We start from the raw sequence: 21,120 nt of genomic DNA on the forward strand, positions 1-21,120 counted from the left end.
GCGGGAATCTTTTGTCACTTTGTTTTGTCACTTTGTTTTGTCACTTTGTTTTGTCACTTTGTTTTTCTTTCTATTCTCTATTCTATTTCTCTATAGAGCCAGCGACATTGCACCTCCTTACTCATCATCTCCGAAGAAGACCTGCACAGGCAGCCACTTGTCGTCGCAGACCTTGAAGCGGTCGGGAATCGAGTCAATGGCCTTGACCTCCTCGTCCGTCAGACCCCAGCCGTCGAGCTGCCAGTTGGCCTCGACGCGCTTGGGCGTGACGCTCTTGGGGATCACGCTCCAGCCCTTGGTGAGGCCCCACATGAGGAGGACCTGCTGCGGCGTCTTGCCCTTGGCCTCGGCGATGCCCAGGATCTTGTCGTTTGTGTACAGGGGCGAGTCGAGCGACCCGAGGCACGAGTAGCCCGTCGAGTGGATGCCCTTGGACGTGTTGTAGGCGACCAGCTTGGGCGACGGGCGCGAGGGGTGCAGCTCAATCTGGTTGACCGCGGGCACGATCTTGGTGTCCGGGCTGGCGAGCAGCTTCTCCATGTTGGTGATGGCAAAGTTGGAGACGCCAATGTTGCGCACCTTGCCGGTGCCCACGAGCTTCTGCATCTCGCGCCACGTATCGCGAAAGTCCCAGTCCGCGTAGTGCTTGGACTTGTCGTCGGGGTCCGTCGAGCAGGGCCAGTGCATGAGGAAGAGGTCGAGGTAGTCCGTCTGGAGCGCTTCCAGGCTGGCGTTGAGGCCCTCGACGACGTGCTTGTGCCATGGGTTGTCGAGCTTGGTCGTCAGCCAGATCTCCGAGCGCGGGACGCCCGAGGCCTTGATGCCGTCGCCGACCTCGCGCTCGTTGCCGTAGGCATGGGCGGTGTCGATGTGGCGGTAGCCCGCGCGGAGGGCAGCCTCGACAGCCGTCGCCACCTCGTTGGGCTTGGCCCTCCAGGTCCCCAGGCCAACAGCGGGGATCTTGTCGCCAGTGTTGAGCGTGAAGGTGCGCCTGCGTTGTTGTTAGCCCATGTTGCTGCATAGGTAGCAGAGGGGGTGCTCACGTTGTCTGCTTAGTTTCGGCCATGATGCTGTGCTAGTATCGTAATTGGTTTTGGATAGACAAGCATAGAGTCTGGAGCTCGCGGAATACTTATACTACGTACTGTTGCGGATTCCTGGAGCGTTAGCGCTGGAGAGCCCCTCCCCCTCATGACGCTGCCGCGGGATGCCAAGACATGGTTCGATGATCGAAAAGACCGGGGGCAACGCTCCGGTATCTCGCTGGGTCCCTATAGATATAGCAGAAGGCAAATACTCGCCCGGCTGAGCGGCAGTCAAACTGGTTCACCCAGCACTTTTGTCTGGCGGCCCGACGAGCGCCTGTGGTGGCGCGGTGGATGATCTCGCGCGCAAGTGACGACAAAAGCCATATAGGCTGAAGTAACTGCTCCAGCGAGCTCCTAGCTTGGTCGGCAGCAGCACTAGCTCACATCGTGGGGCGATCCTCCTCCTCGGGGAAAGATTGCTGCGTTCAGCGAGGCCTACTCAGATGGCTGAGATTCCGTGGCGTTTATTCGGCAGTGCTAGATGAAAAAAGACGTAGCTCGCTATCTATCTTTTTACAGATCACTCGGCGTCACCAGCCGCTGCCTTCTCCTCAGACTTTGTCTCGGCGGGCGCAGGCTTGTCGGCAGTCTCCTTGGCCGCCTCGGCCTTGGTGTCCTTGCCAGCCTCGTCGCCCTTGTCGGCGGCCTTGTCGTCAGCCTCGGCTTCAGCATCCTCTTCCTCCTCCTCGTCGCCTTCGGCCTCAGCGTCGCCCTTTTTGGTCTCCTCGGTGGTTTTGCGCTTCTTGGCCGGGGGCTCAGCTGCGATGGGGTCAGTACGAGTCGATGCGGACAGGTCGGGCGCCTGCTTACCCTGCTCGCCATTGGCTTCATCCTCTTCGCCCTCGGCTTCCTCGTCGCCCTCCTCGAGCTCGTCCTCTTCATCGCCGTCTTCTTCGGAGATGTCTTCCTCGTCGCCACTGGAAATATACCTGGAGACGGGTCAGCACGGTCTCGAAAATCCCAATGCGACAAATGACAAGCTGCAGCGAGTCGCGGCGCGAGCCAATGCGCCCAATTGGGTGGAGATTCCACTTACTCCTCCTCCTCCTCGCCATCGTCGTCTTCAGGCAGGGAGACAAGCTCCTCCTCTTCCTCGGGGCGGCCGCGCTTCGACATGATGACGTATGTGGTAGGAGGTGAAAGGCAATTGGGGTGTCGTGAGGATATTTCGCAGCTCTCCGCGAAGTTGTGTACAGGCGAAACGGGCGCAATGGGGTGATGCAAAGTTCAATGGGCGTGAGAAGGGGAGAGGAAGAAGGGGAAGAAGTGAGAGAAGCTGGGGGCGCTGACTGGGCTACCAGGCTGCGCGGACCTGGCGGGCCAAGGGGAGGTACCTCACAATGTATGCGATCATGGCTGGCGTGCCATGTACCGTTACTGCTGCTGGCGCGACCGAGGGAGTGAGAGACAGGACGGAAGCAGAGCTTGCGTGAGGGGAGCAGGCTGGGAGCTAGGACTGTGTGCGCTCGAAGTAACACTGTGCTTTTCCCGCCCGTCAGCAGAGTGTCCCCAAGCTCGAGCCCCTTGACGAGGGGCGCGCGAAAGGGGTGTGTGTCGCAAGGCGCAGGTTCCCACGTCGCCCAATCGCGCAATGCATCGCCGCATCCAGAGCTGGCGCACTCACCCCTTGGCGCTGCTCTAACAGCTGAGGCAAGCTGCACACGGTGCTCCTGTGACGTCATGACTACGTTGCCCAAAGCACGTGATCTGCCTCAAGCACCCAGGCTAATAGCGGGCCGCCACGGTCCGGCTGAGGAGACGCCCCAACTGTGATTGATCAATATTCTCTACGAAAAGAAAGACACTGCAAAGAAAATGCGCACGCAAAGTCACTAGTCGTCACCGGTAGCCTGGCCTCGAATGGCCGATGCTCAAGTCCCATCACGTGCGGGTCATTTCGCTGGCGTGCATCTGGCATTTCCTCTTTGGGCACCAGAGCAGCCCGCGATTCGCCGCCAGGACTCAGGGGACAGGGAGGGACCGGAGATCACTCTGCTCTTCCATTGACGCTTGCATTGAGACTAACGTAGGCATCTTCTGCTTGTTCACTCGATCCAGACTTTTCTCTTCTTCACCAACCCCGACACCTTGTATCTCCCCCTCTTTACCGCTTGTAACGCCAGCCCCGTTCCACACCGGAGTGCTCCGTCCAGCCCTCCTGCTCGTCCAGCTTCTTGTTGAGCTTCTTGGCGCGTAGATTGACCAGCACGGCAGACAGCACGGTGAGGGCACAGCCGAGAATGAGCAGGCCGCCCCCCATGCGGTAGTACGGCTCCTGGCTGCGCGGGTAAAAGTACGGGCTGAACCAGTGGCTGACCTGGCTGATGCAGTTGGCGATGGCAATGAGGGCCGCCTTTTTGGCGCGCGGCCGGGGCACGACCGTCGTCTCCCAGGACAGCTGCAAGTTGAGACCCGAGTAGGTGCCGCTGACGAGCAGGATGATGCCAATGTAGCGCGCGGCCACGTTGAGCGTGCCAATGAGGATACCGCAGCCGCCGGCCGAGACGATGATGGGGATGATTATGTGCCACGTCGTCTCCTGCATCCGACCGCAGGACCAGGCGAGCAGGCAGGCGGAGATGTAGGCGATGGCGTAGGGGGGCGCCTGGACGAGGTAGGTGGTCAACTTGTCGAAGCCAAAGGTGTTCATGATGGAGGGGAGGAAGTCCTTGAAGCTCTGGGCCGTGACGAGGGAAAAGTGCATGAGGCAAAAGTACCACGTGAACGGATCGCGCACGGCCTCCTTGACGCCGTCCCACGTGCCGCCCAGCTTCTCGTCGACGCCGCCGTTGCTGACCAAAATACGGTACTGAGCCATCTCGCGCTCCTGCTCACTAAAGGCGGTCGAATCGTGCGGCCACGAGGGCAGGAAGATGAAGGAGGCGCCGGCGACAGCGAGGGAGGCGATGCCCTCGATGAGGAAGAACCACTGCCAGGCGTGTAGACCTGCGATGCCGTCCATGTTCTCGAGGATGCCGGCGGCGAGGAAGCCAGAGATGATGTTGGAGATGGTGTTGCCGGCGTGCCAGATCGCCATGCGGATTGGGGACTCCTCCTTGGTGTACCAAGACGAGGTCATGAGCGTCAGGCCGGGGAAGAAGGGCGCCTCGGTCAGGCCAATGTAGAAGCGGATCATGCAGAAGCCGACGCCGTTGGTCATGGCGGGCATGCAGATGGTGCCGATGCTCCATAGGACCATGATGGTGGGCAGGAAGAAGCGAGGGCTGGTCTTGGCGAGGATGAGGTTACCGGGGAGCTGGCCGATGAGGTAGCCGACGTAAAAGGTCGAGATGCCCGTGTTCCAGACGGTGTCGCTCATGCCCAGGTCTTCCTGCAGGCCGGCAAGACGGGCGTTGGAGACATTGATGCGGTCGAGGTAGCTAGCTTTGTTAGTCGAGTTGTCACAAATCATCCTTCTCCAAGACTCACTTCATGAGGAACATGAGCGTCACGCAAGGCATCATGCGCCAGTCAATCTTGCTCACGACCTTTTTGTTCAGAGCGTCCATCTGCTCCTTGCTCAGGTCGCGCAGCAACGGGAAGCGAGCCTGGATCTCCTCGGGGGCAATGTAGGCGCCCTCGACGGGCTGTCGCTCCTCGACCTGCTCCTCGAGCTCGTGCTTCTCCATCTCAATCTCGCTCCTCTCGTGGTGCGCGGGAGTATCGTTGGGGGCAGGCATGGTGTGTGCGGATGCTTGCGTGGCTGGATGATGATCTTCTCCCACACAATGGCGAGGCACCGCTGCGCTTTTATGCGTCGAGTCTGCTTGGAGGCCTATGAAGTCTTGGAGGCATTGTGGACGTCTCGCACACACGGGTCGTGGGGCCCCAGAATCAGATCCCCGCGTTTTGTTCGATTCCCGCGGGAGCAGAGAACCTCCGCCTTTCACTTGGCGTAAAGCTGAATCTCTCCAAGGAGGTTTGGAGGGAAACGGGGCACCTCTGCGAATTTTCGAGCTGAGTTATGGTTTCAGTGGGTCCATTTCCTCCACGGGGAGGGGATAGAGTTTAAGCTTACATGTATGCACATGGGCAGTGGGCACAGTAACAACATGGAGGCGAGGGGGGATCTACAGTGAGTCGCGTTGAGCATTCGACGACTGGGAGAATGTACCGAGTATGGACGCCCACAAGATTGACCGTTAGACATTCATCCTTATTGCTTCCTAATTTCGCTCTTCTTCTAATTCTGAATGGATGTAGACTAGGCCCAGCTAGATTATTCTCGGTATCATATGCATATCTATCATAGTCTATATGTAATCATGAAGCACTTCTCTCCTTCTGTTGCCCATCTCCTGATCACCGCTTGAATCCCATCAGGAACCCCGATACATTCTCATACACAGTGAAGACGATACCTCCACTGAGGATCAGCCTGCCCAGCCTCATGGAGCTCCCGCTCCAGAAAGTCCGCACGCCGCCCTCCCTAAGGACGTCGCGGATCGCCTCCATTGTGGTGGCACCCTTAGCACCCTGCGTCCTCGTCTTGATGGTGTCGAACGGCTGCGAGACATAGACGGTGATGACGCCTGCCGCAGCGCCCATGCCGAATGTGAGGGCTGGGTTCTTCATGTTCTTGACGTCTGTTCGCGCGGCGACCGCTTCCTTGATGATGTTGTAGGAGCCCATGCGGGTTGCCGAGGTGGCAGACTGCTTCAAGGTTGTGGAGAGGAGACCACGGTAGATTTCACGGATGCCTCGCTCCGCGATGATGGACCGCATCGCGTGAATACCGCCATTGTACCGGCGTGTACTTGACCTAGCATCGTCGATTCTGGAAAGGTCTTGGTCAGCTCGTTGCAACATCAGACATCAACGAGGTGCCCAACTCACAATGCTGTCTTGATGCGCTCTGTGGGTGTAAGAGCCACGACGCTCTCGACGGCGCCGGCGACCATGCCAGCAAGGATGCCCCGCGCGGGAGAGAGGCGCCCCTCGGAGTCGGCCAGGATGCCCTTGATGGCGTCAAAGGACAGGAAACGCACACCGGCCTTGAAGGCAGTGCCGACAATCAGCGTCGAGCAGCCCGTGTAGATTGCGCCAATGCCATCTGTGCGAGCCGTCTGCGCAATGACGGCCAGAGGATTCCTCGATCCGGCAACGGCGGCAGCCCCTTGGGCTGATCTGCTGAGCTGGGCTCTCGTCTTGGCGAATTCAAAGGGATACTATGGATTTCCCGAGTCAGATTGGATCTTGAGGACGTGAAATTGTGCGATGGGAAACGTACAGTGGCAGTCGCCTCGCACATGCCGCCCGCAGCACCGGCGATGAGTGAGATGCCAGGCGTAACAACCTGGGCTTTCTTGGCCTTGACTGGCGCCTGCGCCTGGGCAGCGACAGGTGGTTGAGCGTTTACGACAGCAGCCATGATGTGTGGTGGATGAAGCTGGTGGTGATGGCGATAATTCGAGGGAAGGAAGGAGAGAGTCTCGAGAAATGATCCTCTAATCCAAGTCAAGACGCAAAACGCGGACGTCGACCGAGCTTGAGAGGTGAGAGTTGAGGGTGGCTCAGTTTGGAAGTCGGACGTTGGCCGAGCCAGGACCTTGGCACGATTCGGGTCTGGGGGCGCGACGAATATAATAGCGCACGGGAGTAGCTTTGCGCCGTATTTACGAGAACTCTGCTCTGTAGATTCGAGCAGCGCCGCGCGATCACCACTCGGACTCTGCTTTGCCTGGCGGGAACCAACAGGTTCATTCATCAGGAACGCTCGGCGCTGCGGGAAATAAAGTGGGGCTCTCGGACACGGCACGCGGGGCCCTTTAGGTGCATCGCTCTGTTATTGCGATATTCTCTCATCGACGCCCGCTTAGTATCATCGTCTTCCTCTTGGTACATGTAGGCAGTGATCATGAAGAACATGAAGAAACTGGCCTAATAAGCATATCATTGACGATGATTCGTCGCCATGGTAAATCGAGTCGGTTGCCGACTCGTCCCCTCACGCTTCTCCATGACCAGTGCTTCCCGTGGCTTTGCTGACCCTCGCACAATGTGGTCTCTTCACTCTTGGCTCTCTTCCCCACAGACGCGGCCCACATCATCCAGGCTCTCATAGCAGGCCAGATTCCCGCGGCATCTCCCAAAGACTCCTCCATCCACACACCTGCACCACGTCCCGTGCCATGCGACGCAATGCCTCCCTCGCGCGCCCGACGTGCCCCGGCCGCCTGTTCCCGCTGCCGGGTCCGCAAGATCAAGTGCAACAATGAGCGGCCCGCCTGCGTCAACTGCAAAGCCTACGGTCACGAATGTGTCTATGAGCCGATCAGCGAGTCGGCCAAGGAGGCAGGGCGCCTGCGTCACGAGCGCAAGAAGTTGCGGAAATCACAGCAGCAGAGCGCCAGCAGCCAGGCTCCCGAGTCCAGTCATGGCGGTGACAATGATGAGCTGCAGCAGCAGCGTTCACCCTCGGGACATGGGGCGGCGAGTGTCCATGACAATAGCAGCAGCATCAGCGCCCACGAAAACACCAACCCTCTCGAGGAGCAGAATGGCCCGCGCGAGGGCGTGGCGCGCATCCTCGTCTCGGACAGTGGCGTGTCCAGCTACCATGGCCGCACGAGCACCCTCTACGAGGATCATCCCCAGGAGCGCTCTACGGCGCAACACCCTCGGATGCCAGACGAATGGGTTGAGCGAGGCCTCGTCGCAGAGGCCGCCCGCCAACGACAGCTAGAGGAGCTCAACTACCGCCACGGAAAGCTGGACTTTGACGGCGTCGAGCCGGACCTGGGCATGCATCTGCTGTCCATCCACTGGAACAGGCAGCACCACTCGTGCCTCATCACGTACCGGCCTGCCTTTATGCGCGACATGGCCTGCGGGGGCCCCTATTTCTCCAAGCTGCTCCTCAACGCCATCTACTTTGCCGCCTCCAAGTTCAGTCCCCGGCTCGAGGTCCGCAAAGACCCTGGGGATGTGCGTACGGCTGGGTGGCGGTACAGAGGACGCGTCCGGGAGCTTCTGGGCGGCGCGTTGGACCGCAGCGATGTCACCACGATTCAGGCTCTCCTGCTCATGACGAATTCGCTTTTCGCGCTCGGCGACGAGAGGAGCGCGGCTTGGCTGTATGCGGGCCTGGCGTTTCGCATGCTCATCGACCTTGGTCTGCACGTCGACCTCACCGGTACGCGACGCTTCTCCGACGAGGATCTCGAGGTACGAAGGCGCGTCTTCTGGGCCGCCTTTGTCGTTGACAAGATCCAGTCGCTCTACCAGGGGCGGCCGTCGACGCTCAAGGAGAGCGACGCGCTGGTGCCCATCAAGTTCCTTGACTCGTACGAGGAGCTCGAGCACTGGCAGCCATTCGCCTACTCGTCGTCCACGACGCACTACCCCGGCTCTCCGGCCTACAGCAACTCGACGTTTGCCAGTCTGTGCAGGCTCTCCTTGACCATGAGCGAAATCCTCAACAGCATCTACACGGAGCGGAGCTCGGACCAGACGCCCAGGGAACTGTCAACCATGCTCGAGAAGCTACAGCTCCGGCTCGACAACTGGAGGCGAGACTTGCCACCGCACTTACAGCTCGATCCGGGACGACAGTCGCGAGAGATGGAGTATCCCCCTCCCCACGTCTTTAGTCTCAAGTGAGTTGCCTTTATCGTTTATCTTCTACGCATAGGACTAACATTCATCAAGTGCCATGTACAACGTGCTCATCATCCTGCTCCATCGACCCTTTGTAGCCGACGGCCACCTGTACAGCACGTCCCGCTCCATCTCCGTCGACTCCTTTATGAAATGCGCGTCCGCCGCCTCGACCATCTGCAGCCTTGTCCGGGCCTACCACCAGGCCTTCTCAACACGGAGGGCGCCCTACCTCATCTCCTACGCTACCTATGTCGCCGCGACAATCCACTCCCGCATTGCCGCCCGCAGAGGAAGCGACTCGTCGGCGCATGCCAACCTGGCGACGTGCCTCGCCGTCTTTGAGCAGAACCAGGCGACCAACTCTGCGGTCAACAAGGCGTCGCTGATCATACAGAATCTCATGAAGAAGCTAGGCGTCACGCTGACCCCCTCGGGTGATGCGCTGCGCAATGTGGTCATGGATTCTGCGGCGGCCACGGCCACAGCAGCAGAGCAGCAGGCTGAGCCTGTGCTGGACGTGCCAGCGAGCAACTTGCACACCAACGCCAGCAGCACTGTGGACGCGCTACCCCCGGCCACAGCTCTGGGGGATTACTCACCCAACGACCCTGACTGGCTTGACATTGACAACATCATCCAGAGCTTCCTTCACGGACGTGAGGGGGCCCATGCGCCCGCTGGGTTCGAGCCAGACACGGCGTGGCTGCCGGCTCCGTCTGTGCACAACATGGCTGGTGCACCGGCGACGGCGGTGGGTATGTATCCCACGCCGACCGAGGGCAGCGGCTACTTCCATCCCCCGGATGACAGCGGTGGCAGCAATGGGTTTGTGCAGGACCCCTTGTTTGGCTTCAATGGGTCGGCGACAGACTCGTATCACTATGCACCGTGGTGAAGCCCGGGGGAGCACAGCAAAACAAGTGAAATGCCGCGTGCGCAGAACCGATTTGACTCAAAAGATCTCGGAATCCGATTGAGATCTCCTGAAAATCTGTCAGGTGGTGCTCTGTTCAATGGGTGCATTGTGGTGGCGCTCCCGTCCGTCTCCACATCCGTTCCCGCGGACACATCACACTCCCACTAACACCCTTCCCGCGGCCCATCTCCAGCGATGCGAGATGAAGATGGCTTCCCATCTCCTCCCAATTCGCACGCTTCAGCTTATAAATGACATGGGCTTGGCCGGGGCCACGCCAGCAGAGCCGAGGATGCTCATACCCATATCATGTCGGGACGTCTGGTGTCGCGTGTGTTCCCACAACGTCTTCACCACCACCGCGTATCATCACAGCCGAGACTAGCCTTTTCAACTATAACGCATATCCCTACAGAGCCGCTTCATGCCCTCCAGCAGCAGCAGCAGCAGCAGCAGCATCCCGTGCCAAAGATTTACTGGCCCGTCACACACAACGCAATGGCTGTCAAGACCACACCTCGCCGTCGTTGCGCCTTGCCCTGCGCCCTCATGCGCGCGGGGACGTCCAAGGGCATGTTCATCCACCGCAAAGATCTCCCAGAAGACCCGGCCGCCTGGGCACCGCACCTCATCTCCGCCATGGGGTCAAGATGTAACGACCCGAAGCAACTAGATGGCGTGGGCGGCGGCACATCTACAACGTCGAAGGTGGCCGTCGTGGCCAAGTCCACAAGGCCAGACGCCGACGTGGACTTTACCTTTGTCCAGGTGGCCGTGGGAAAGGAGGCGATTGACGTGACGGGGACGTGTGGAAACATTGTCTCAGGGGTAGCCCCCTTTGCAGTGCAGGAGGGCCTCGTGCGTCCAGAGCCGGGGCAGACGAGTGTAAGCCTGTCTACCTGTGTCTGACTCTTTGAGAAATTAAAATTGACGCAAGACTACGCAGATGGACGTCCGAGTCTACAGCACCAACACCGACCGCATCGTCGTCGAGACGGTCGCCCTCGACGAGCACGGCGAGTACCAGGAGGACGGCACCTATACCATCCCCGGGGTCAGCACCTCCGGCAGCGAGGTGCGGTGCAACTTTGTCGACCCGGCCGGCAGCATGACGGGCCATCTCTTCCCCTCGGGTGAGCGTCGACAGATTCTGCGCGTGCAGTCGCCAGACGTGGAGGAGGCTCTCGACGTGCGCGTCTCGCTCGTCGACGCGGCCAACCCCTTTGTCCTCATTGACGCACCCTATATCGGCACGACCCTGCGTCAGCTGCCCTCGCTCGAGGCACAGCATGTCCTTGTTGAGGCGATCCGGAGAGAGGGCGCGGTGGCGATGGGTCTGGCGTCTAGCGTTGAGGTCGCCTCGAAGACACGGGGCACCCCCAAGGTCGCGCTCGTCTACCCACCTGTCTTCTCCTCCGACTCGTCGGCCAAAAAGACTTCAGATATCCGCGTGCAGGCCTACTCGATGGGTCTGCCGCATCCAAGCCTGCAGCTGACGGGTGCCGTGTGTCTGGCGTCAGCACTGTGCTCGCCGGGCACAATTGTCGCGGACCTCGCGGGCCAGGCGGTTCTTAGTGATGGTGATTGTGATGCCCTGCCCAGTCCCGAGAGGACGCCGTCGCCACCTGTCCCGGGTGCCCATGAGCGTAGCGTCACCATTGCGCACAGCAAGGGCACCATTCAAGTGGGTGTCCAGCTGGATGAGGCTGGTGGTGTCAGGGGCTGCGCGGTGTCGAGGACGGCGAGGAGGCTGTTTGAGGGTAAGGTGCGATATTATGTAGAAGAGGCGTAAATGAGAATAACCAATAAGTAATATGACTGGCTTGGCGTCTGAAGGAATTGCTTTTAGATGATTCAGGAGATCATGTCAGTATTCGTTGCTTAGGGTGCACACCGTGCTCGCCCAACGCACGGCACAACCCATGCAAGATGACCAAACATGAACCTTGAAGTTATGAGCAGTTCCCTTTATACAAAGAATCAATATAAGTACTTCATTCTCCATGTACAAGTCTAAACTAATAGGCTTCCGACAGCAAAGATAGAGGGTTATGGCTACTTCTAGGGTAGCCGTAGGTAGTCCTTGGCCCCTCCGGTCTCCGAGTCGCCCTGCTGATACTGCCTACCCTGAGCCACAAGCCACACCACCCACCGAGTCAAGCTAGGCTCGCCACAGACGGCACGCTCCGTCGTCTAGACATGGCAGCTGAGGTCAATCAGGAGAGGTCTCAGGCGGACGCTCCGCGCGCCCAATGAGCGGCAAAGCGCATTCCCCAGGTGCTCTCGTTTCTTCTTCAGGTTTGGAGGCGAGACATTTCGGCACAGATTCATCTCGTCCTGGCTGCCCTGCAGGCAGGTCTACGTGAAACGGTGAAATACGTACGCAGTGAAAAACGGACGAGATGAGATGGCCGCGCGAGGGGAAACAGGCCGGGACGGACGGGTCTGCCGCTCGTCTAGCCGCCGCTTGGCAGAAGCGATTGGAACGGTGGATGGAGATTGCTGAATAAAGTTTGCGCTGCGGACGCAGGCACGCGACGCGATTGTACGCGGCGTGATTATTTACTACCAACAAGACACGGGCGCGCACAGGAGTACGCAATCAACAACTAATAGAAGTTGGAGTCGTGTACGCGAATGCATATTGCGAGACAATGGACGCGATGTAGGACCGACGCTACTCGAATACCTACGTACGTACCAGGCAGTGCGAGCGCAGAGAATGCATCTCGAAGCATGCTGAGATCATGGAATCGGGCATGCCATCGGAGATTGACGAGGGCACTGGTGGTTTTTAGGGAATTACTAGGGGGATCATCGTTCCCACGTTGCTGGGACCCGATGACAGACGTGGGGAACAGACAGCAATGCCTGGTCTTTCGGACGGAATGCTGTCAGGTTTTGTCATTTGAGATTTTGAGTCTTTGACAATGGACGGAAATGAGCGGCGCCAGGGGACAATGCGCCTAATTACTATTAGTTGTTAGCACAACCCACGCCTGAGCCTGCCTGCCATCATTCCTGAGCCTCCCATCATTGCCATGCGACGAGTGTCCGGGGCCCGCATCCTCCGGCTGGCCTCCCGTGAGGCTGCTTGTTTGGGTTTGATGAGCGTTTGCTTGCGACGTGCGTTGACTCGAGGACCGCGGGCGGGTTCGCGCATGGTCCTGATGACGTTGCGAGCACATTACCTGGGGCTGCTGACAATTACCGTGCTCCAGCAATCGACCGATCAACGGCGAGTTTGTTGACGTGATCAGGGCATGTCCTTGCTTGGCTGCGCGAGGGGAAGGACTAATTCATATGGTGTATGGAGGACATTCTCCAAGCAGCAGCACGTCCGCCCGTCTGTGTCCATACAACGGGGAATATAGCGCTGTACGAGGTCATAGCAACAGAATATTGGCAGACCAGGCTGGAAAGTTGGATTTTGGGACACCAGATAAAGTAAACGGTGGTAGAAGAATCCGGGAAGCGCTAACAGCCCCTGGTTGTACCTTCCATCCCAACGACAAGGTAAAGCCGCCGGCGCTGCAGGGCGGGTCTAGCGTCAGGCACCAAAGCGCGCAGGCAGCCCCCAACGCACCTGCTGGATTAATGATGAGGCGTTCCTGTCACAGCATGTGCGGACATTATGCAGCAGTAGTGCAGCAAGCTGCAGGATATGCAGCACAATTAATGCAGGGTGCGACTGCCAGTGAGACTCGCAATGGGGATCGCTGAACATCGTCGACGGCATTGGGCAGGACAGGACAGGAGCTCTCGAAATCCAGGGGAATCGATCGGTCGTTGACTCTGGTTGTGGACTCCAGTTGTTGCAACCGCGACTGCAGCTGCTGTCAGCGACATCAGGACGTCTGGGGAGACAGCCCGCCATGCAAGGATTGTCAAATTTTTCCAGCTTTTCCTGCTTCGAGAAGACGGATGCGTTCCGGTGCATGCACTGCATAGACGGAGTGACAAACTGGATGGGTGGACCTGCTGCAGTGCTGTTTGCCTGTGTGCTGCAGTGCTGGCCGAGCTGGGCTGACTGGGCCCTACCGTCCCGCGGAAATTGCGTGGGAGCCCACCGGCTAAAGCTTGCTAACGCTGGCTAACGCAGACGGCGCTGCTCCAGTCCATGTCCTCTCCGCCCATCGCAAGGGAAGCTTGTGATGGAGAACTGACTGACGGCTGAGCCTCAAGCGACTCGTTTGTTCATGCATCATTCATTCATTCAACTCTCCTCGGCCCTATGCGTTCGTGCGTCTCGCGTTGAATCTACGACACACTCCTCCACCATCTTCCGACCAAAACGTCGTCACCACCTCACCTGGACCTGACTATTGTCACGACGCTCCTTTTCTTCCCATCCTCCATCTATCACGACGACATCCCGTGAACCGAGACCGGCCACCAAGAAAACGTGCACCAAGCACACCACACCATCGCTCATCCAATACCTCACCATTGTCTGTCGGTCCCGGTCGCACGACACGACTGGCCCACGGGGCAATCCAGCGCCACCAATCGACAGCCACTTCGACGACCAGTCACACCGCATACGCGAGCTTCGACCGTCCAAACCGCCATGTCTCCTTAGCGATGCCATGCTCCTGACACAATCGACGACGACACGCAGCCAGACATTGAAACCCATCGCTCGCTCGAATCCCGGGTACACACTCGTTTGAACGCCGCCACCCACAGACAGGCTGGGCTCGAGGAGCGCCACCATGATGCCCATGGCCGTATCCAACCTCAACATGAACAACCACTGGCATCCGGACGATGGGCGTCATCGAGCCATGACCGCGACCGCCCAGCCGTCGTATCAGCATCAGCACCAGCACCTCCACTACCAACCCGATCACAACCTATACTACGATCAAATACATCCGTCTCCCCGTGGCATGCCGCCAGCCGTGGCTGCCATGACCACCCCCGACGTCCTCCCTCCTCCGTTCCACGCCAGCGCGCCTCGCTCCGTCCCCTCGTCACCGCGCTCGGCTCGCCGACCACCGCCAGCGCTAACCTCGCCGCGATGGGACTCACTCGGTGGCGGACAGGGCGCACACATGCTCACGAGCCCGACCTCACCTCGATTCCAACCCTCTCTGCGTTCCCGGCCGACCACACCGGTCACAGCCTTCCCCGACGCACACGACTCCTACAGCGGGCCGCCCTCGCGGCCTCTGACGGCCAAGACCTCTTTCCCGGACATGCGGAGTGCGGAACCGGCAGCAGCACCTGATTTGAACTTTTCCCGACCACGAAAACAGAGTGTGCGGCAGCCTCTATTGCCAACACCTTCAGAAGATGGCCCTGAGATGTTCCACAACCCCCTACCGAATCCATGGCGTCCGCGGCGTCCGTCCGTCTCGTCCAACGTCTCCGCGTCCACGTGGGCGCCGGGCATGTCTCCCACGAGCGGCGAGTTCTCTGACGGTCGATCGCGTATGAGATATGCCGGGCCACCCCCGGTTTCTGCCACACGTCAACATTTCAGCTACAGCAACCGTATTGACAGCACGGGGTCCGCGCCTCCCATGGGTGGGGCGGCGCCATGGGTCAGCGGGGATGAGATCCGGTCGAGTTTCAGATCCCAGCTCACTGCCTCATCCGCCCCTGGCACCGCCAACACGGAGAGAAGCAGTATCATGACCAAGGATAGCTCGGCCACATCCTTTGACGCGAACCATGATCATGAGGAGGACCACGTGCCGGACGCGGACGAGCCCAGCATTGAAGATGTTATGGGCATGTATGAACAGGGCTTTGATGACGACGACGGCGACCACGAGGAGGGGAATCTTGCCGACGGTGATGAGTTCAACAATGCATCGGCGGACCCCGTGCAGGGGAATCTCGATGATGACGTCCAGCCCCAGCTGCGGCAGGCTCGGAGCCGCGACGTGAGCTCGGACCGGGCCGCCACTGATGTGGACGAGCTGTATTTTTCGAGACACTCGACGTCTGATCACGGTGAGCCGTATCAGCCTCCGACTTCAGCATCGGCCCCCCCAATCCAGCCCGTGATTATCGAGGAAGACCTAGCGCCGCCCACCCCGGCCCAGATGCAAGCGTCGAAACTGGACGCGGAGATTCGACAGTCACGCATGTTCTTCAGCTCACCGGCCTTTATGGCTTCCGTATCACACCTGGCCAACGTGGACGTGCACGAGGAGGAGAAGCGTGATTCCGGCAAGTCGCTCGAGTCCGACCCGTCCGAGGGCCCGCAGCCTATGCTCCGGCGCGATGCGCACGCCTCCGCGACCACGTCGCCGCACTCCTCGATACTGGCCCCCATGCGGGGCGTCAGCTCCTCGCCTGTGTCACCCAGCAGCCCCATCACGCCTCTCAGCCCGGCGCCGACCGCGGTGGAAGAGTCCGTGGAGCCCGAGGCCCCGGGCTCGCGCGACCGCTACGGCTTCAAGAAGGAGACGCAGCACGTCAGCCGCAAACAGTACGACCGATGGGACCGCAGCTACTCCGAGTACCTGGCGAGGCGGAAGAAGAAGTGGGTGGCGTACCTGAAGGAGAGCTCGCTGATGACGGACGAGCCGAATCGGTTCCCTGGCATGTCGCCCAAGACGAAGAAGTTTGTCCGCAAGGGCATCCCGCCCGAGTGGCGGGGCGCGGCCTGGTTCTACTACGCCGGCGGGCCCGCCATCCTGGCCAAGTACTCTGGACTATACGACAAGATGCTCCAGCTCAAGGCGAAGCGGGTGGACGTGGAGGCCATTGAGCGGGACCTGCACCGGACGTTTCCGGACAATATCAACTTCAAGCCGCCGGGCACGTCGACGACGAACGCGGGCAACGGCAAGATTGCCGAGGACGATACTGTGCAGGCGCAGTTGGACGAGCCGCCCATCATCTCGTCGCTGCGCCGCGTGCTCTTTGCCTTTTCCATCTACAACCCGAACATTGGCTACTGCCAGAGCCTCAACTTCATCGCGGGGCTCCTGCTGCTGTTTGTGGACACGGAGGAGCAGTGCTTCTGGCTGCTCAACGTGATCACCAACATCTACCTGCCGGGAACGCACGAGATGAGCCTGGAGGGATCCAAGGTGGACCTGGGCGTCCTGATGACGGAAATTCGGGACACGATGCCCGCCGTGTGGGACAAGATCAGCGGTGAGCTCGAGGCGCAGCCGAGCACCAAGTCGCGGCCGTCGACGGGCCGCTCGATGCGACGCCCCAACTTTCGCCGGCGCGACCATGCGAGTCTCTCGACGGAGCGACTACCGCCCATCACAATGTGTATGACGGCGTGGTTCATGAGCTGCTTCATCGGGACGCTACCGATCGAGACGACGCTGCGGGTGTGGGACGTGTTTTTCCTGGAGGGGTCCAAGACGCTGTTCCGGACGGCGCTGGCCATCTTCAAGACGGGCGAGTCAGAGGTGCTCGGGGTGACGGATCCGATGGAGATGTTTGGCGTGGTGCAGGCGATGCCGCGGAAGATGCTGGACGCTAACGCGCTGATGGACGCCTGCTTCAAGCGGCGTAACGGGTTCAACCACCTGAGCCAGGGCGCCATTGAGGAGCGACGCCAGGAACGGCGCGACAAGACGGCGTCGGACAAGAAGGGAGGCGGGTCGCGCACGGTCAGCGGGACGACGACGGACAATGAGGATGGCGTGCGGCGCGTGGGCACGCTGTTCCGGCGGAAGAAGAGGGACGCATCGAGGCCGCGGGGCGGCGAGGCGTAGGGCGCGACGCGACAGCAGGCGGGAGGAGGATGTTTTTGCTAGGCGTTCCGGATACGAGGACTTTTCATTCTCTTTGTTTCATTTTTTTGTTTTGGCAGCCCACAGGGCACTGGCCTCTCTTCGACAGGAGGCTTTATTCACGAATCACGGATGCATGGCCACAGTACCAGTGGCTCTGGAGTCGAGCACGGGGGAAAATGTACATCTTTTGTTTGCGCTTTATACCTTGGGTAGACGAGAAGAAGGGGGGGATAAAATCATGGCTCATGTAACAAGGACGGATACCTTGATGTGGTGAAGAAGAATAGAAGAAAGGGGTTCATTCCTCATACGGTTATATTCATGCATCGCCGCTAATGTGTCTGTCTGTCTCTGTACTTGCTTGTTTGTATGGTAGTCTTTACATGATGGCCCATTTCCTACATCACGATGCCGAAGCGGGAAACTCGGGCTCGTCCATGGCGTACTTGGCGACATATGCCTTAGCCTTCTCCTCCCAGGCGGGCCTGTCCCTTCTATACTCCTCGGCGATGCGCTCCTCGAGGGGGTCGTCGGGCTGTGGCTCGATCATGAGGTTGCGTACGGCGTCGAGGACGGCGCTGATCTTGGTGCTGGGCTTCCAGTTCTCGCTCTTGAGGATGCCCAGGCAGACGTTGCCGAGGGAGTCGTCGGTGACGTTGGGGTGGTAGACGCGCGTGACGAACTTGAGCGTCGGGGGCTTGAAGGGGTAGTCGGGGGGCAGGGAGAGGACGAGGCCGAACTGGCCCGGGTGCAGGGCGGACTCGGGCGGGGGCCGGTGGATAATGTGCCAGGTGTGCAGGGACTGCGAGGGGGGCAGGCGGATGGTGAAGCCCTCGGGGGGGTTGGCGTCGAGCTCGGCGTGTTCCTGGGGGTGGTGAGTGAGTGGTGGGTGAGGGAGAGAGGGAGTGAGAGCTATGAAGGGGGAAGATGGGCAGCAAGGCAGAGGTGGGTGCGAACCTTTGCGAGGCGTTTTGTCGACATGATGGGCTGTCTGGCTGGCCGGAAGCGAAGGATTGAGTGTTGGATGCTGGTGTGAAGTCGACGGTGATGTGTGGCACGCGTGCAGTGGGTATGAAGGTCGGTCAGTTCAGGTCAGGTCAGACAGGTAGATCTCACTATGACGATGGTGGGGTCGGATCGGGCGTGGCACTTGATGAGCAGTCCAGTCTGCCTTGGTCAATGAACTGCGAGCAATCATGAAAGGCACTGATTGCTTGATAAATGGGGTTCATGAACACCTGTTTTGTCTGTCATTCTGAAACAGCGGTATATTCATAATAATTAAATTGCTCCAGTCCTGGACAGCACTGCACAGCTCCGTTCACGGAGGCGCCTCTCGTCTCGGTGAGCAGTCAGCGGTCAGCCCCACCGCCCAGGCACTATGATCTTCACCGAGCCAGCGACTGCTCACCTTAATTTTTTTCGCTTTATCGCGGGGCAGAATTTCCACGGCCCAGGACAGCGAGAAAAAGTTCCCCGTTCTCATCAGCGGTAGTCAATTTGTCTACCAATTCAACCAGCCATGGCGCCCCCCGAAGCGCAGATGTCGTTCATCAAGAACTTGGCTTCCTCAGGTGAGTTTCCCTCCAATCTGGCTCGAATGAATCGCTCGCTGACCCTTTCTGCCAGACCGCAAACTACGAACAGCCTCCCTCGAATCTCTCCAGCTCTTCCTCTCGACCCGCTCCGCCCTCACTGTTACCGACGCAAGCAAACTATGGAAGGGCCTCTACTACGCCCACTGGATGTCCGACCGACCGCTCCCACAGCAGCGTCTCGCCAACGAACTCGCAGCCCTCGCGGACGCGCTCCCCAACGCGGCGTGCCTCGCGCCCTGGTTCGACGGGTTCTGGACGGTGCTGGGCCAGGAGTGGCCCATGATCGATAAACTACGCCTCGACAAGTTTCTGCTTCTCGTAAGGCGAGTGTTTGCCGTGCAGCTGCGCTGTGCGCGGAAACACGGGGACGAGGTCGAGCGCACGCTGCAGGACTGGCCGTTTGAGGCGAGCGGGGATCTGCGCAAGGTGCCCCTGGGCCTGAGGCTGCACATTATGGACATTTGGGTCGACGAGCTCGAGAAGGCTGAGTTGCTGGCGCCGGAACACGGGGAGTTTCTGGGACGGGTCGGTGGTATGGTAGAGGGTCTCAAGCACTGCCCTATCAAGCAGGTCCGCGAGCGGGCGAGGGAGTCGCACGACGACCCGCGGCTGCCGTGGGGCGTGGAGAAGGAGGTGGACGAGGACGAGGATGATGAATGGGGTGGTCTCGATGATTAGTAGGGAGGGCTGGCTGGCGTCTGGCGTTGAGGGGTCGACGACCCTTTCGGAGCATTGAATTCTACGTTTCGACACTTGTGGCCTGGCTTGACGTGCACAGGGACTGATACTACGACTTTTCGCCTTCACTCGTTCTAGGAAACCAGATTACGGCTTTGCGGACGCAAGCACTAATTCGCTACAGAACGACCACACCGATATCAAGAACAAGACTGGTATCACTGGCACGTCTGTGCGTCAATTAATCGCTAATGCCGTCTAAAACGCCGGAAAATGCAACTACCCAAGCCCAAGACAACTTGTCCTACCACGCCAGCTCGCCCTGCGGAAAGAACTTGTCAATGAGGCCCATGTAGTAGGGCTTGAGGTCCTCGACGCGGGGCACGTCGTCGCTCTTGCTGTACAGGTCGTAGGGGTTGAAGGCCTGGACGGCCTGGAGCATGGCGTGGTCCTTGTCGGCCATGAGTTCGCGATAGGCGCCCTCGCGGTGCCAGGGGTAGAAGGAGTGGTAGCGGATCATGGCGAGGGCCTCGTCCGGGAGGGTGCTCTGGTCCTTGACGACGTGGTAGAGGTACTCGTCGTGGCCCCAGCTGAGCATGACGTTGTCGAGGCCGCAGCCGGCGTGGTAGATGCCGAGCGGGGAGGCGTAGACGGGGTCCCGGGTGTCCGGGTTGGCGGCAAAGGTGTCCGGGTAGATGATGCGGCGGTCAAAGGCGAGGCCGACGGGGAAGGTGTCGCCGACCACGTCCCACTGGCCCTGGGTGCCGAGCGCGGGGTCAAAGAGCATGAGCTTGCCGAGGTCGTGGATGAGGCCGGTGACCTGCATCCAGCGCGGCTTGCCGTCGCGCCGGATGGCCTCGGCGCTCTGGAGGAGGTGCTCGATCTGGCTGAGGCTCGTGTCCGGGTCGCTCTCGTCGACGAGCGTGTCGAGCTTCTCCATGGCCTGCCAGATGGTCATACGCGGCCGCGTCCGGCTCGCCGAGTAGAAGCGCGCCCGCGCCGCCAGGTTGTATGCCACCGTCTGCTTGGCGTGCTGCTCCCGGTAGAAGTTGCGCACCCGGTCGCAGGCGTCCTCGTACTGCCGGAACGTGGCCTTGTCCTTGGCCGCGTCAAACTTGGACTTTGTGTCGTACTTGATCGAGTTGACGTCGTCAATGGCGTCCGAGATGGACTCGAGGTGCTGGCCGAGCGTGTGGTCGTCGGCCACGTCGGCGAGGGCAGTGGGTGCCATGGTCTGGGTGTATTGTATATGTGTATGCTTCAAGGTCTTCTGGCTTCTAGAGGTGAAGGGCAAGGTCTTCTAGGCGGATGATGAAGAAAGGTATCGACGCCGTCTATAAGAGCTTCTATCAAGTATTCGCAGCGATGAGAGTAATGAACTTGAGTCTGATATTCCAAGACTGACTCTTCTTTTAACCCATCATGCCCCCACCCCTCTCGTCTGTCGTTCATGGTTCTTTATCAAATTCTCCGCAGTTTGAGGCATCTTCAAGTCCATGAGGTATGCGTCGCCGGCGCCA

The 21,120-nt window shown here is 59.6% G+C and overlaps 10 protein-coding genes across 10 annotated transcripts; 4 read left to right on the forward strand and 6 right to left on the reverse strand.

Moving 5' to 3' along the window:
- Positions 1 to 49: 49 nt before the first annotated feature.
- Positions 50 to 1,516, reverse strand: F5Z01DRAFT_106352 (NADP-dependent oxidoreductase domain-containing protein). The gene is made up of 2 exons (XM_046257366.1): positions 1,044 to 1,516; positions 50 to 991 (listed from the first exon to the last, which is right to left on the reverse strand). Exons 1-2 carry the CDS (start codon positions 1,064 to 1,066, stop codon positions 118 to 120), a joined length of 897 nt encoding a protein of 298 aa, XP_046118372.1. The 5' UTR covers positions 1,067 to 1,516; the 3' UTR covers positions 50 to 117.
- F5Z01DRAFT_106337 (uncharacterized protein) lies at positions 1,334 to 2,981 on the reverse strand. Its single transcript, XM_046257365.1, has 3 exons — positions 2,125 to 2,981; positions 1,899 to 2,017; positions 1,334 to 1,847 (listed from the first exon to the last, which is right to left on the reverse strand). Exons 1-3 carry the CDS (start codon positions 2,768 to 2,770, stop codon positions 1,602 to 1,604), a joined length of 1,011 nt encoding a protein of 336 aa, XP_046118373.1. The 5' UTR covers positions 2,771 to 2,981; the 3' UTR covers positions 1,334 to 1,601.
- Positions 2,914 to 4,913, reverse strand: F5Z01DRAFT_106400 (major facilitator superfamily domain-containing protein). The gene is made up of 2 exons (XM_046257367.1): positions 4,518 to 4,913; positions 2,914 to 4,468 (listed from the first exon to the last, which is right to left on the reverse strand). Exons 1-2 carry the CDS (start codon positions 4,766 to 4,768, stop codon positions 3,193 to 3,195), a joined length of 1,527 nt encoding a protein of 508 aa, XP_046118374.1. The 5' UTR covers positions 4,769 to 4,913; the 3' UTR covers positions 2,914 to 3,192.
- A 477-nt stretch (positions 4,914 to 5,390) lies between these two features.
- F5Z01DRAFT_622416 (tricarboxylate carrier protein) lies at positions 5,391 to 6,459 on the reverse strand (the record flags this gene model as incomplete). Its single annotated transcript, XM_046261267.1, has 3 exons — positions 5,391 to 5,865; positions 5,925 to 6,256; positions 6,319 to 6,459. The coding sequence occupies 3 exons, from the start codon at positions 6,457 to 6,459 to the stop codon at positions 5,391 to 5,393; spliced, it is 948 nt and encodes a 315-aa protein (XP_046118375.1).
- A 770-nt stretch (positions 6,460 to 7,229) lies between these two features.
- Positions 7,230 to 9,585, forward strand: F5Z01DRAFT_622406 (C6 transcription factor; the record flags this gene model as incomplete). Its single annotated transcript, XM_046261264.1, has 2 exons — positions 7,230 to 8,686; positions 8,739 to 9,585. The coding sequence occupies 2 exons, from the start codon at positions 7,230 to 7,232 to the stop codon at positions 9,583 to 9,585; spliced, it is 2,304 nt and encodes a 767-aa protein (XP_046118376.1).
- Positions 9,586 to 10,104: 519 nt separating this feature from the next.
- Positions 10,105 to 11,398, forward strand: F5Z01DRAFT_674191 (PrpF protein-domain-containing protein; the record flags this gene model as incomplete). Its single annotated transcript, XM_046265018.1, has 2 exons — positions 10,105 to 10,491; positions 10,553 to 11,398. The coding sequence occupies 2 exons, from the start codon at positions 10,105 to 10,107 to the stop codon at positions 11,396 to 11,398; spliced, it is 1,233 nt and encodes a 410-aa protein (XP_046118377.1).
- A 3,121-nt stretch (positions 11,399 to 14,519) lies between these two features.
- Positions 14,520 to 17,303, forward strand: F5Z01DRAFT_681484 (putative GTPase activating protein; the record flags this gene model as incomplete). Its single annotated transcript, XM_046265693.1, has 4 exons — positions 14,520 to 15,408; positions 15,471 to 15,500; positions 15,598 to 15,865; positions 15,932 to 17,303. 4 exons carry the CDS (start codon positions 14,520 to 14,522, stop codon positions 17,301 to 17,303), a joined length of 2,559 nt encoding a protein of 852 aa, XP_046118378.1.
- A 320-nt stretch (positions 17,304 to 17,623) lies between these two features.
- F5Z01DRAFT_655346 (ubiquitin-conjugating enzyme/RWD-like protein) lies at positions 17,624 to 18,395 on the reverse strand. Its single transcript, XM_046263497.1, has 2 exons — positions 18,282 to 18,395; positions 17,624 to 18,189 (listed from the first exon to the last, which is right to left on the reverse strand). The coding sequence occupies exons 1-2, from the start codon at positions 18,303 to 18,305 to the stop codon at positions 17,728 to 17,730; spliced, it is 486 nt and encodes a 161-aa protein (XP_046118379.1). The 5' UTR covers positions 18,306 to 18,395; the 3' UTR covers positions 17,624 to 17,727.
- A 451-nt stretch (positions 18,396 to 18,846) lies between these two features.
- Positions 18,847 to 19,600, forward strand: F5Z01DRAFT_622369 (nucleolar protein,Nop52-domain-containing protein; the record flags this gene model as incomplete). Its single annotated transcript, XM_046261260.1, has 2 exons — positions 18,847 to 18,898; positions 18,954 to 19,600. 2 exons carry the CDS (start codon positions 18,847 to 18,849, stop codon positions 19,598 to 19,600), a joined length of 699 nt encoding a protein of 232 aa, XP_046118380.1.
- A 152-nt stretch (positions 19,601 to 19,752) lies between these two features.
- Positions 19,753 to 21,017, reverse strand: F5Z01DRAFT_106455 (inositol oxygenase). The gene has a single exon (XM_046257368.1). It carries the CDS (start codon positions 20,829 to 20,831, stop codon positions 19,905 to 19,907), a length of 927 nt encoding a protein of 308 aa, XP_046118381.1. The 5' UTR covers positions 20,832 to 21,017; the 3' UTR covers positions 19,753 to 19,904.
- Between the last annotated feature and the right edge of the window lie 103 nt (positions 21,018 to 21,120).

Source organism: Emericellopsis atlantica (genome assembly GCF_019669845.1).
Source record: "Emericellopsis atlantica unplaced genomic scaffold F5Z01scaffold_13, whole genome shotgun sequence".
Taxonomy (NCBI): Eukaryota; Fungi; Ascomycota; class Sordariomycetes; order Hypocreales; family Bionectriaceae; genus Emericellopsis; species Emericellopsis atlantica.